The sequence below is a fragment of the Haliotis cracherodii genome, unplaced genomic scaffold, assembly GCF_022045235.1.
Source record: "Haliotis cracherodii isolate W230 unplaced genomic scaffold, xgHalCrac1.p SCAF_1, whole genome shotgun sequence".
Taxonomy (NCBI): domain Eukaryota; kingdom Metazoa; phylum Mollusca; class Gastropoda; order Lepetellida; family Haliotidae; genus Haliotis; species Haliotis cracherodii.
Window position 1 is genome coordinate 33,349,920 of NW_027266264.1, and position 13,081 is coordinate 33,363,000.

The following is a 13,081-nucleotide window of genomic DNA, read 5'->3' on the forward strand; positions in this document are numbered from 1 at the left end:
AACGTAATTGGGGCAAACCGGATTCGAACACACAATCATGGGTGTCTGGTATGACAAAGGGACGCAACTCTGCACAGTGAATCAATTGAGTGAGTTGGGTTTAACGCCACCGCTTTTAACAGTATTACAGATATATTGGGCATGTCAGCTTAATGTTGGAGGAAAGCCTGAAGTGATGCAGGTCTCAGACCTATACCACTTTGGTGAAACCCAAGGACATGGGCAAAGTGCTGACAAACCTAGAAACGTAATTGGGGCAAACCGGATTCGAACACACAATCATGGGTGTCTGGTATGACAAAGGGACGCAACTCTGCACAGTGAATCAATCTGTTAGTCACCTCTTTCGACAAGCAAAGTCGCCTTTTTAGGCAAGCATGGGTTGCTGAAGACCTATTCTACCCCAGACCTTAACGGATCGGTTCAGCTTAGAGACATTCACTTAAACAGCCTCTGTAGATCAACACCTATGTTGCCATAAGATAGATTTCGGTTTACAGCAAGTACAATAACCTCTTCATAAGGAAACTTCGCTTGACTTGTTGATTCAAATACCCAGATTTCCCGATGATTCTTTATTTGTCAGCACACTGTGGGTGGGTTTCACCGAAGAGGTTAATGTCTCAGACCAGCATCACTTTGGACTGCCACACATGCAGGCTGACATGCTGATACATCTGAAACACTGTTCATAGCAGATTCCTCGACACCAAACTCACTCTTGAAGCGCAAAGAACACAAATTCTCAGATACATACAAGACAACCCTGAAACAATCTATGCCAGTATAAGCGTGTCAGTTGTACTGAAGTAAAGAAAACATAACATCACTTTCATATTTGACAATATATAGTTTTTATTTTATAAAATTTGACAAAATACTGTTCTGGAAAATACCCTTCCTGGCTATGCAATCTGTCTAACATTAAACATCTATATATTGCCTTAGGTATCAGACATAACATCATTTTGTGCTACAAAAATAAACTCAGAATATATGTTTGAATGTGAGCAGTCTGGCAGTGTTGGCAGATCACTGACCTTAAGTAACGGCTGGGATGTGACCATCGAGGTGGCGGTAGGAAAGCAACCATTGAGCACATAATGGACAAAGTGAAAGAGGTGCAACATTTGGGATGGAAGTTATTTGCAAAGCATAAGTTCTTAACAACGCATAATTTTAAAAATCAGGAATGTCACTAGTAATCATGAAAGGTGAAGAATTAATGTCCATGTTTTTGTTTTTAAAAGGTTTTGGTGGGAAAGTACCAGTATGCTAAATATGGTTCAATACCCAAAGAATATTACCCATATTAATTGCCTGTGTATTACCACCAAAAAAAAAAGCAAATGGTAATAACAAATGTTTGTGTTCAATTTTTTTATATAGAACCGATGCTTAGAATTATACCACAATAAAAAAAAAACTGTTGACAAGACTGGAATATAAAATTGAAATTCCTGAATGCCTGTTTGCATGATTTTGCATCAAGTGCTTGCCACTACTTCCATACTGGATGCAAGGGTGTATAATGTCATAACATAACGGACAGTCGGTCAGTCAGTCAGTCAGTCAGTCAGGGCCCCACAAGGAGATGACCTTGACCTGCACTACCCCCTCTGCCAGCACTGCTAGTCCTGCATCCTCAGTCCCCACCGCCATGCTGGGTGGTATAACAACATGAACCAATAACAAGAGAGTGCCGTCTGTCTGATCACGGCCGTCTACAACACAACACCAATCATCAAACACTACAAGACGCACTGTCCAAATGCAGGACAACATGCTAGTTTTACACTATGGCAGCACTGTCGATTTCCTTAAACCATGGACCGAACAATGACAGTGCACATGGTTGAATGAAGTATAAGCATCATGTTTCTCATATAGTATACTACTCAAACTAATGACAAATCTGAATGGTTTTCATAAAAATAATTTTTGGTAACCACGACAGAGACAATGCAAAGGATCACCTACCATAACAATATAGGGCCAAGCTATGAAATGCATTTGGAGTTATCTGCCCCTGTCATTGAAAAAGATTCTACAATGGGAATCACATTGGCAGAAATGAAGAGATGTCTTATATCAGACTAATAGTAGTCCTGAGCAGCCTACTAAAATCAAAATGGAATTCTTAATGGCTGGTGTTGTTTGAGATAGTCATTCTGGTGAATAAGGCCAGGAGCGTACACGAAGCAGACGGACGGTCAAACAGACAGCCTCATGCAGACAACAGGAATGCCAGGGAGAGTACTACTAGCAGTTTGACATGGGACCAAATTCTGGCAGCATTCTTAGAGACAGTTCACACAAATCTGCAACAATTCATCTTGTCCAAGAGAAAACAATACTAATAGAAGATGACAAATCCAATAATGTGTTTTGTTTTAGAGTACCAGTTGTGAACAGTTCCCTGTAGGTTCTCAGCATCAGAACTCCCACAACTCAGAGTAGGATGCCATATGAAGTCATGTCATCTTGTGAATCTACTGAAGCTGGTATCCCTTTGACACATGTTGGCTTTTATCAGAAACATGTTAATGACTGCTGTCTAGGGGCTTAATTAAACAACAGTCATTCAAGTGAATCAAAATCAGACAAAATTTGATGCTGAAATTAAATATTCAAAAGGTAATCTGAAAGAATTAAATTAATCACGATCTCAACAAAGCCCAACAAAGCTTCATGGCTGACAGATTTCAGTCTACAGCAATAATATTTCTTCCTTTTCCTTAACACAAGCGTATTTATTGGTGTGAATATAATCCTTACAATGAAGTAGGGAAAGAGGAAGTCATATTTAAATGTAATTCTTGATTAACTTATTTTGAACTCCAGAACCTTCAATTTTAGATTTGAGGTAAAAGCATGACAATGATTATTAGAAAATTGTTGATCCTAAATAATTCAAATACACTTCATGAGGTAATACTTTCAGTGAGACCAGTTTTTGGTTTCTATTTGATGTTTTTGGAATTATATACCAGGCAAAATGAAACACTAAAAAAAATTAATTTACGAAAAAAATAAAAATGAATACACATCCAAATTAATACGCTTTATTTATAAGTATTTGTTTTGATAATGCCCGTTGACAAAAACAATATTTTTTCTTGTCTTCAAGAAGGTCTTTAAGTTTAAAGAAGACAGGTAACAAGTAGTGGCTTGAAATAATACTTTCAAATGTAGATCCCATTTAACCTACATTTAGGGCAGACAGATAAGAGATTGACATCAATAATCTCTCCCACTTTCTCACCCTCATTTTATTCAAATATTTAGGATCACTATTATCAGTATTTCTGATTAGAAGATATCAATTTTTATGCAAACAAAAGATAAAAAAGAGATTTAGTAGATGGACAATTGATCAAACAAATATTGAAAAAAAAGATTGGACAATACATTATCTTCTTGTCACTGATCATGTCAACATTTACGCAATTTCATTGGAATTCGCATTTCCTTCCTCAGTGCAATCCACTGTCCACATTTATGAATCCACCGAACCCATCTAGCCCGATCATGGGATCATACTGACTTGCCCAACTGTAAAGAATGCTGTTACAAGATGGCCTCCAGTGACTGCAAATGTCTCTACTGTGAGAAACTGTTACTTGTAGGAAAATTGGTAGTTAACAACGACAAATATCTGTCTACTTACAATGCTGCTCTGTTTGGTGGCAATATCAAAAATACCGTATTTCTATCGTGTGACACAATGTGAGAGCTGATGTATAGCGTTGCACATGAGGACTGAGATATGTGCAACAATTTGTCTCAATTTTCCAATACATAACAAACAGGAATAGCTGGTTCTAAGTCTAGGATATATATATGAGAGAGAGCTATATGCCTCTTTTAATATACAGCCAGGATAAAACAACTTTGTACACAAAAATTAAATATAAAATCCAGTGAAATGAGGTAGGTTAAAGTCTGTTCATTATTCATATAAGAACCAGTAGGCAACACACTGCAGTGAGATGACCCTATGAACAATGAATCTTTCTTTGGTAGAAAGGAGATGATTCTACAATGAGTACGCTACAAGCCACTGCTCCCAGAACAACACAAGTTTCATGTTTGCTTCACAAAATACCCTTTAATTTGATTTTTGTTAATAAAATGTTCCCCAATAATGTCCATCACCAGTTAAAACTACAACTGCATGGCAACATCAAATTTATGATTTGAAACAAGGGTATTTTGTCAAGTTAGACAACTCTTCACAGAATTGCAATGTGAGTGCTAGGACAGAGTTAGCTCCCTTTACACAGTCATGTGCACCAGATACTTTACCACACACAATCACATCGTCATTTTTTTTTTTCAACAAAGATGAATCATCACTTGTATAAATGTTTCATGAAATATCATAACATCTTTACAGTAATGCTGTGGATCACAGCAAGCTTGTTTACTTCATCCACTCAGCATAACAAACTTAGCAGAACTTATACAACAATAAAATATCTTTAACAAAAAATTCAATGTAAAAAATCTGAGGTCTAAAGTTTAATCGTGTACAAAAAAATATACCAATTACTTGGACCTGAATTACACATTATACACATGAGGCTAGATAATAATGATTTTGCGTCATCATGACCTACCTTCCTACAATGCTAAAAGGGAACTTGTCTCAGAGAGAATTCAGAGAGAATTCTTTTACTAACACACGCTAGTCAGTCAATTAAGTCAAGCAAGCTTCACTGTTATTTTGTCAAAAAGCAAATGGACAGACACGAGTTGACAGACAAGTACCCTTTTAAAACTGTATACAATGTAATACCTGCAATCTGTAATTCAATTAAGGATATTTAACAATAACAACAAATTATCCAAGTTTGACATTGGCTTGAGTAGTCACACCACTTAACAATGCAGCACTAACTTGCAACTGGTGCACAACTGATGTCAAAAGTTCAACTGACTTGATATCCATTCAACCAGTACTCCAGCCATTTTGACAATACTCCAACACAATACATTCATTCTCCAGTCCAACATTTGCCTTGATTGTCCAACTGAGAGTAAGTGTAAGCTGTGTACCACCCTACTCTCACATCAATCAAGAAGACCTCAGTGGCAATGATTACAACGGTGATGGCAATGTCGCCCAGGAGCTATGTCTGGCTAGCAAACAACAATGAGCTATGTAACTACAGTGACAATTATTACAGAGTAAAATGCAGACCTGAGTTTTGTGTAGTTCATTCCCTTCTTCATTCAGCATCTGGTCCTGTCAAAACACTAACAAGTAACACCACCATAGTATATACAGTGTTTGTGTAGGCAGTAATAATCTATGATATATAAACTCTCTTACACTAGGTGTAATAATATAGCTATATAATACACATACATACATCAAATATAGGATATACTGGCCCCTCCTGAGGATGTCAAATGTTCCTTCTGTCAGATCTCTACATCAAGTCAAACAGCAGTCTCACCCAAACATTACTCCTTACTAAGTGCCATGTTCTTCTGGTCTAGTTATAACATTTAGACTAGAATGCTCATTGTGATTAGCTTGTGAAGCCTTCAGTTGATTTGATCATTGCTCGGACCTGATTGAAGCTGTAGAGTATACAGTAATGCTGGTGGGTAAGGCAAGGTGAATCTTCTGCAATGTCAGTTCTTGTAGTTGTATTGTGTGTGTGTGTGTGTATTGTGATTCTATGGAGCCTGTATTATGAATGTGTTTAGGAACCAGTGGAGTACTCATGTGCCTCGTTGTGGTTCAGCATTGGGTGTGGCTGTGGGTGTAGGTCGATGTGGGTGTGGGAGTGGGTCGATGTGGTTGTGGGTGTGGCTGTGGGTGTGGCTGTGTTCTAATGAGGATTCTGTGGAACCAGCAGAGTCATTTAATTGGTTTTCTTTCGTCATGATGATCAATGTCTTTGTGTCCTTGTATGGAACCAGTGGTGCTGTGGATCCAATAACAAATCAAATTTTTATTGTGTAATGAACAAAAGGTTGTGTTTTCCTGGGAGATGTTGAATGAATCCTGTGAACTGTGGAAGGTGATGAGTGAAATGTGAGCTGTACTCTTGGAATTCCTGAGGAGTCAAATACTAAACAGCTTGTTGAGCCACAAGAGCTTTCCTGAGAAGTCAAATGCAGTGAAGGGTTTGAGTTTCTTGAAGGCTACATCTGCCCATGTGATAAATGTTGAGCCAATGTGATTGACTGTCACAGGAGTGGAGCATCTGTTTGATAACTGAAGCTTGGTGAACTAGTGTCTGTGTTATAATTTGAGCTGGATGAACTAGTGTCTGTGTGATAACTGGAGCTGGGTTAACTAGTGTGTGTGATCACTGGAGCTGGATGAACTAGTGAGTGTGATCACTGGAGCTGGATGAACTAGTGTCTGTGTGATAACTGGAGCTGGGTGAACTAGTGTGTGTGATAACTGGAGGTGGCTGACCTAGTGTGTGTGATAACTGAAGCTGGATGAACTAGTGTGTGTGATAACTGGAGCTTGGTGAATTAGTGTGTGTGTGGTAACTGAAGCTGGATGAACTAGTGTGTGTGATAACTGGAGCTTGGTGAATAAGTGTGTGTGTGGTAAATGGAGCTGGATGAACGTGTGTGTGTGCTAACTGTGGAGCCAACATTCAGCACCTATATAGTGGAGCATGTCAGTGGCTACCGGTATGTAAATTCTACAATAGCTGCCTGGGATTCAATACCCTTAATGTGAAGTACAACTGATTTAGCAACAGAGTTGGAGGTAAACAAAGTTGGGATTCTACAGAAATCCTGTCTCAGTTCATAATGCCCAAACAGTTTCCAATGTCATTCGTAGATAGAACTGTTACAAACTGTGAAACTAAACATCCGAATTTCATGAATGGCTTTGATTTCTCCTTCAATACGTGTGTCGAATGTACAAACCGTCATGTGGACTCAATGCTGGAGATAATATTCAAGTTTGGGTGAAGCTATAGAGTGTAGAGAAAGGACAGTTTTCCTGAGGAGTTCATCCCTTACCTAAAACTACTACATAGTGTAGGTCTTGCACCAGCCTACATATAGTGGTCAAGGCAATAACAATACAATAACTGAGATTAACATAAAATGCAAGTCATACATCCAATACATACAATATAGGACAAATAAAGGAGTCTCACCATCTGTGGTAAATGAGGACAATTACATACAGTGATATATTGAGGTATACTGAAATAATCAGAGCCAGTGCTGTCCAGTGCCTCCCCTTCTGCCAAAACATGAGGTAGACGAAGTGACAGTTCTCTCAGTCAGCCTGTATTCCCAACCTCGGGCCCCACTCTTCACTACCGCCTGTCAACGGCCCCTTAGAACAGGTCCCCTCAACCCTCACCCAAAAGCAGGCCTATTCCACTCTGACCCTTTCACCAGGCCGCCAACATAGGCCTTCCCTACACAAACCTGACACTGAAATCTAACCCTTCAATGGACCATCCCCAATCTGGCCCTCCCAAACCTAGCCCTTGAACACTTCATCCCAACCTAACCCTCTAACCGATCCCCTTAAACCTAACCATTGAACACTTCATCCCAACCTAACCCTCTAACCGATCCCCTTAAACCTAATCCTTGAACAAGTCATCCCAACCTAATCCTTGAACAAGTCATCCCAACCTAACCCTTCAACTGGTCCCCTTAAACCTAATCCTTGAACAAGTCATCCCAACCTAATCCTTGAACAAGTCATCCCTACCTAACCCTTCAACTGGTCCCCTTAAACCTAACCCTTGAACACTTCATCCCAACCTAACCCTCTAACCGATCCCCTTAAACCTAATCCTTGAACAAGTCATCCCAACCCAACCCTTCAACCGGTCCCATCCTTGAACAAGTCATCCCAACCTAATCCTTGAACAAGTCATCCCAACCTAGTCTTTGAACAAGTCATCCCAACCTAATCCTTGAACAAGTCATCCCAACCTTATCCTTCAACCGGTTCCCTAAAACCTAATCCTTGAACAAGTCATACCAACCTAATCCTTGAACGAGTCATCACCAACCTAACCCTCCCACCGGTCCCCTTCAACCTTACCCTTGAACAAGTCATCCCAACCTAATCCTTGAACAAATAACCACCAACCTAACCCTCCAACCTTAACATTCAACAGGCCTTCCACACACAGGTAGAGGACACTGGACTGTGTGCACGAATATGCTCAACCAGAACATAACAATCAAAAGACAACAGTGTTTAACGCAGTAAACACAAAGTATGAGGTATGAGTGTAAGACAGGGGGGAAACCTTTTGCCATCACGTCCAGATACTAAGGAATTACATAAGCATACAGTGAAAACCAACTTATCTGGACAATATCCATTGAAAGATCAAAATGTTTCGACTCACAACTGCTCTTTCCATCCATAATTCCCTAGTTGTCAATGACCAAAGGGCTAAAGGTGCATAAAGCTGGTTAGCAAAGAAGGCCATTGATTAAGAGTGATGATGTTTTGGGGTTTAGATTAATGAAATGTTTTTTGTTCAGGTAGCATGCGAACTGATTAATTTGTGTCCATTAATCTAGAGATAATGAGTAACTGTTAATAGAAAGTCAGCCTACAGATTCTTATTCACCATGTCCAGATAAATGGGGTCCCACTGTACAAACATCCTTCTCCATGACAGATTGGACAGGGCATCTTGGTGGCAGCATGTACCACACCACAATGTCCCCCAAACCAACATGGTTGCACCCCTGTCATGACAGCAGACTTGTTGCCTACTTGTGGCCTTTCTAACAAGAAGACACATTGGAGTTGTGATGATTCATTTTTGTTTGCAAGAAATATTACTTCATCTGTTTTGTTTTGTTTCTTTAATGATAAAATTCGAGACAAAAGATACTGATTTGAACTTGGATAAAAAACTAAATAGTTTCAAAGACACTACCATACGGTTAAGATGTTGCTTCACACTGATAAAAATCCACTATCATATAAGGGGTACAATGTACAGAAAAGATGTCTGTTTCGCATTCCTTAACATCGACTACCATGGTAGGGGCACAGCATATGGTCATGATGTCTTTTTCATATGTTTAAACACCCACTACCATGGTAGGGGCAGAGCGTATGGCGATGTCCGTTTCCCCACTATGGGACATTCACTACCATAGTGGTACACAAGAACAACTATTTCCCTCTCTAAGGCACAAGGGAGGACTGTACACATCACTAGACTTCAGTCACTATGTCCCTGACACATTTCATTGTAATATACTCACCCTAAAACAGAGCTTGTAATGCACTAGTCTATTAAGACATATAAGGAACCATGAAATCTGGTGTTTCCGTGGTTACCAGCATTGACCCGTAACAAACACATACATTCTACAATTTTTCACGTATTTACAGCAGTACATCACTGTCTTTAAACAATGCGTGTTTTACACATATCTCTCAACAAAGGCCACTTTGAGCTATCAAAGATCAATCTATCACAGGAATAAGTTTAACTTTCATAAATGTAGTATATCTACCCCAAATGCAAGCACTAATATACATTTAGTAAAACAGATCTTTTTAGGAGAAAACATGAAGTCACAACTTTCAACAATTTTCTTTCACATTGGAATTATCTGAAAAAGGGATATTGGTCTCATGAGACAGAATGATGCTAACAACATACATCAGTTGGTTTGGAAAGATACTACAGGTAGATTTCAGGCCTATTATGGAGAAAATCATTACTGATTGAAATACAGGTGCCTATCAAGAGAGCTTACACAAGCAGACATCAACAACTTAGATCCATAAATCAATCATTGAATAATGCATTATGACCATAAATTCAACAAGTTGAAAGCTGTCTATCCTGAGACAGGCAAATACCTTAAAAGCAACAACAATAATAATAATGATGATAATGCTAAAATGAGGTAAGTTTGAGAAGGTGCTTGTCTGTTGAGGTGGGTCACATGCGTAGGTGTTCGTAAAGATGCAACGCGTAGTACATCTTGTCATGACAGTCCTCAAAACACACAGGACACAGGAAGGGTCGGTTGGCATCCCGTGCGTGCAGCTTCTGGTGAATACGGTACATGGCATACTCAGAAAAGTAACAATCGCAGTGACTGCAACGAAACAGGCGCCCCGAACTCATCAGCGTGGATACAGATTCCTGATTAAAGTTTTCTCCCCCTGAACTCAGCGAGGGACTCGTTGCTGTCGTCCCGGACCCGTCAATATTAAGTGGACTGAGAAGTCGGTGGTCAAATGGCAAAGTTGCGAGGAGTGAGGTCTTATCGGTACAGCCACAGAGGTTGACCTGCACCCCGACACTAGCACCACCCGATGTGCAAGTGTGGGAGGATATGTTGCTCTTGCTCTCACTTCCTTCTGCTTCATCCTCGGAGGTTTCTGCTATGTCAGCAGCAGCAACAGCAGCAGCAGCAGCAGCTTCCATGGCGTCCTTGGTCACGCTCAGGTTGAGGGCATCAGCCTGAGGTTCTTGACTAGCAGTGTAATTGGAATAGTTAACATTGAAGTGTGAGGTAGATGGATATGTGTGATAAATACTCTCGGGTAAGGTGGCTACTGCTGCATAGCCAGGGTACATGGTACTCGTAGTCAGAGCGGGCGGTCCAGAGTACGCTCCGCGTTCATAGTTCACTGATTTGTCTGGCGTTACTGATGCTCTTGTGGTTTCACCTTGTGTTGACCTTGAACTTGATATTTCTGGAGAAGACTGTCCTTGACCTTGAGTCTGCACTTTCAGAGGGCCCACTGGTCCCTTCTGCTTTGAGACATTGTTCTGTTTTCCTGAGGAAGCACCCTTCTGGACAAAGAAATCCCACACACTTTCCGTGAATATCCCATGGCGCCGAGCATGGCGCCGCAATGTAGAACCACGTGTGAACTTTGCCCCGCACACATGACACTGATATGGTTTTATTCCAGCATGGAGCTTCATATGAGATTTCATGTTATTCTTGTAACCAAACCTCTTGTTACACGTAGGGCATTCATAGGGCTTCTGATCAGCATGGAGCTTTTCGTGATATCTCATGAATGATTTGGGAAACTCTTTCTCACACAGCTTACACCATTCCTTCTCTTTTGAATTGCCTCCAAGCTCAAGCTCCATAGCAAGAGCTAGATCTTTGTTGGACTGTGCAAGCTGGTCCTCTGGAGTTGTTGGTACTACTGCATTTTCATCGTCTTCTTTGGCACCACTAGCATCAGCAATGCGCTCCCCTCCTGATGTCCCGAGGTAGTGCAGAGACTCTTTCTCAGACTTGGGCAGGTTGTGTGACAGCAGATGGCTCTTCAGAGTCTGCAATGTGTACAGCGTCTTCCCACAATATCGACAAAGACATGGACCATCGGTATGTCTCCTTCGCATGTGAAGCCGCACACTGTACTTGCGTGTGAACGTCAGGCCACAAATGGCACAGACGTATGGCTTCTCTCCGATATGAAGCCGTTCATGCGCAATACGCATTGATACTTTGAGGAAACGTTGGCCACAGAAACGACATGCATATGGTTTGTATTTTGTGTGCAGCTGTTCATGTATGTGAAGCTGACGAGGTGAATCAAATGTTTTTCCACAAATACTGCATTTGTTGGCAAGAACAGATTTCGGTGTACGCTCCTCAGATTTGGAGTCACACATATTATCGTTTTCCTGAGCCATGTCCTGATTGAAACTGCTGCCATCTCCTGAGGTACCCTGAGAAACGGTGTTATTATATGAACTAGTGGCGATCCCTGAGTGATAAGACGATTGTCGCGACACTTGAATGTCCTTGTACTGCTGGTAACCGGCATTGGAGTTGCTGTAAAGGGCATCAGTACTGCCGGCCCCCAGATCAGAGGCTGTGCTGTGGTCCATGTTATCTTTGAACACTAATGGTTCACCCGTATCTTGATGATCTGAGGCAGTCTGGTTATCAGTCTGTAATGATAATGGCGATTCGGAGGAGCGGTCCTTCATTGGAGGGGAAAACATTAAAACCTGTTGATTGGCTGAATCAAAATCAGGGGTGTAACGTGGGGTACTAAGATCTCCTTGGCTAAAACTTTCAGAATTTGAGGGCGATGGATCTAGCATCTCGTGAGGTTCACCCTTAATCCCACTAACTGCATTTCGATTTTGGTCCACAGCAGCAGTTGAGGTAGATGCATATGGCTGGGAGGATAAAGAAGCCAGTGCAAATGAGGTATGTTGACTTGAGGAGACGGTAGTGTGCGAGGTATTTGCTGAAGCGTAAGATGGAGAGGTTTCGGTCTTCACTGCTGCTGCTGCTGCTGCTACTTGAGTTTCGTTCTTTAACAAGCTACCAGCAGCTCGCAACAGTGGGCACCGCTTTTCATGATAACGACGAGTTGTGGATCGAGTGAATACTTTTCCACAATAGCTGCACATCCTCGACTTTCGAGGAAACCCGTTTGACACATAACTATATAGTTCACTGCTGTAATTGTAGCTAGGCATAGCTACACCACTTAACCCGTATGGAAAGTCCTGCATGCGAGGATATGCTAAAGCTAAGGAGGGTGGGGAGGTCTTGTCTTCACCACGACTGTACGCAGCGGCAGAAGGTTGCCCAGACTTCCCACCATTGGGTAGATCATCGTACGGATAGTCTGGGGGCTTGCTCTTGTCAGGTGGGTCATAGGGGAATTCCTGCACTCGCGAATATGAAGCTACTTGCTTAGGAGACTCCCCTGGAGCCATAGCGAAAACAGCCGACTTGGACTGTGAAGAATTTTCTTCCAAAGACAGGCCATATGAAGTAGATTTGGAAAGCGACGACAATGTTTTGCTGGGCACAGGATCGTATGGGAACTCTGGTACACTGTTCCTTTCTGTCTGTGGAGGGCTGACGGTGGTGTAAACAGGCATCATCCTCTGCGAGGGGAGGTAGCTCTTGTTACTGCCACTCATGGTAGATGGGTAATGTGGGGTGAGGTAGTTGACAACAGGTAGGAGAGACCATTACACGGACTGGAGGTAGATGCTGCATTTACCTCCTCACACCTCTACCTGAAACAGACACAAGACTGTCAGTACACAGCTGGCACTGGAAACAATCACAGAATCTCATAGTA

General features: G+C 41.4%; 1 protein-coding gene across 2 annotated transcripts in view; it reads right to left on the reverse strand.

Annotated features, from left to right (window-relative positions):
• Positions 1-7,485: 7,485 nt before the first annotated feature.
• The window catches only part of LOC139476180 (uncharacterized), a 39,671-nt gene continuing 34,075 nt past the window's right edge, over positions 7,486-13,081 (reverse strand). For both annotated transcript variants that reach the window (XM_071259387.1, XM_071259388.1), the window contains one exon: positions 7,486-13,016. In XM_071259387.1, the coding sequence (XP_071115488.1) occupies positions 9,939-12,917 (2,979 nt within the window). In that variant the 5' untranslated portion in view covers positions 12,918-13,016 and the 3' untranslated portion in view covers positions 7,486-9,938. The remainder of the gene's footprint in view (positions 13,017-13,081) is intronic.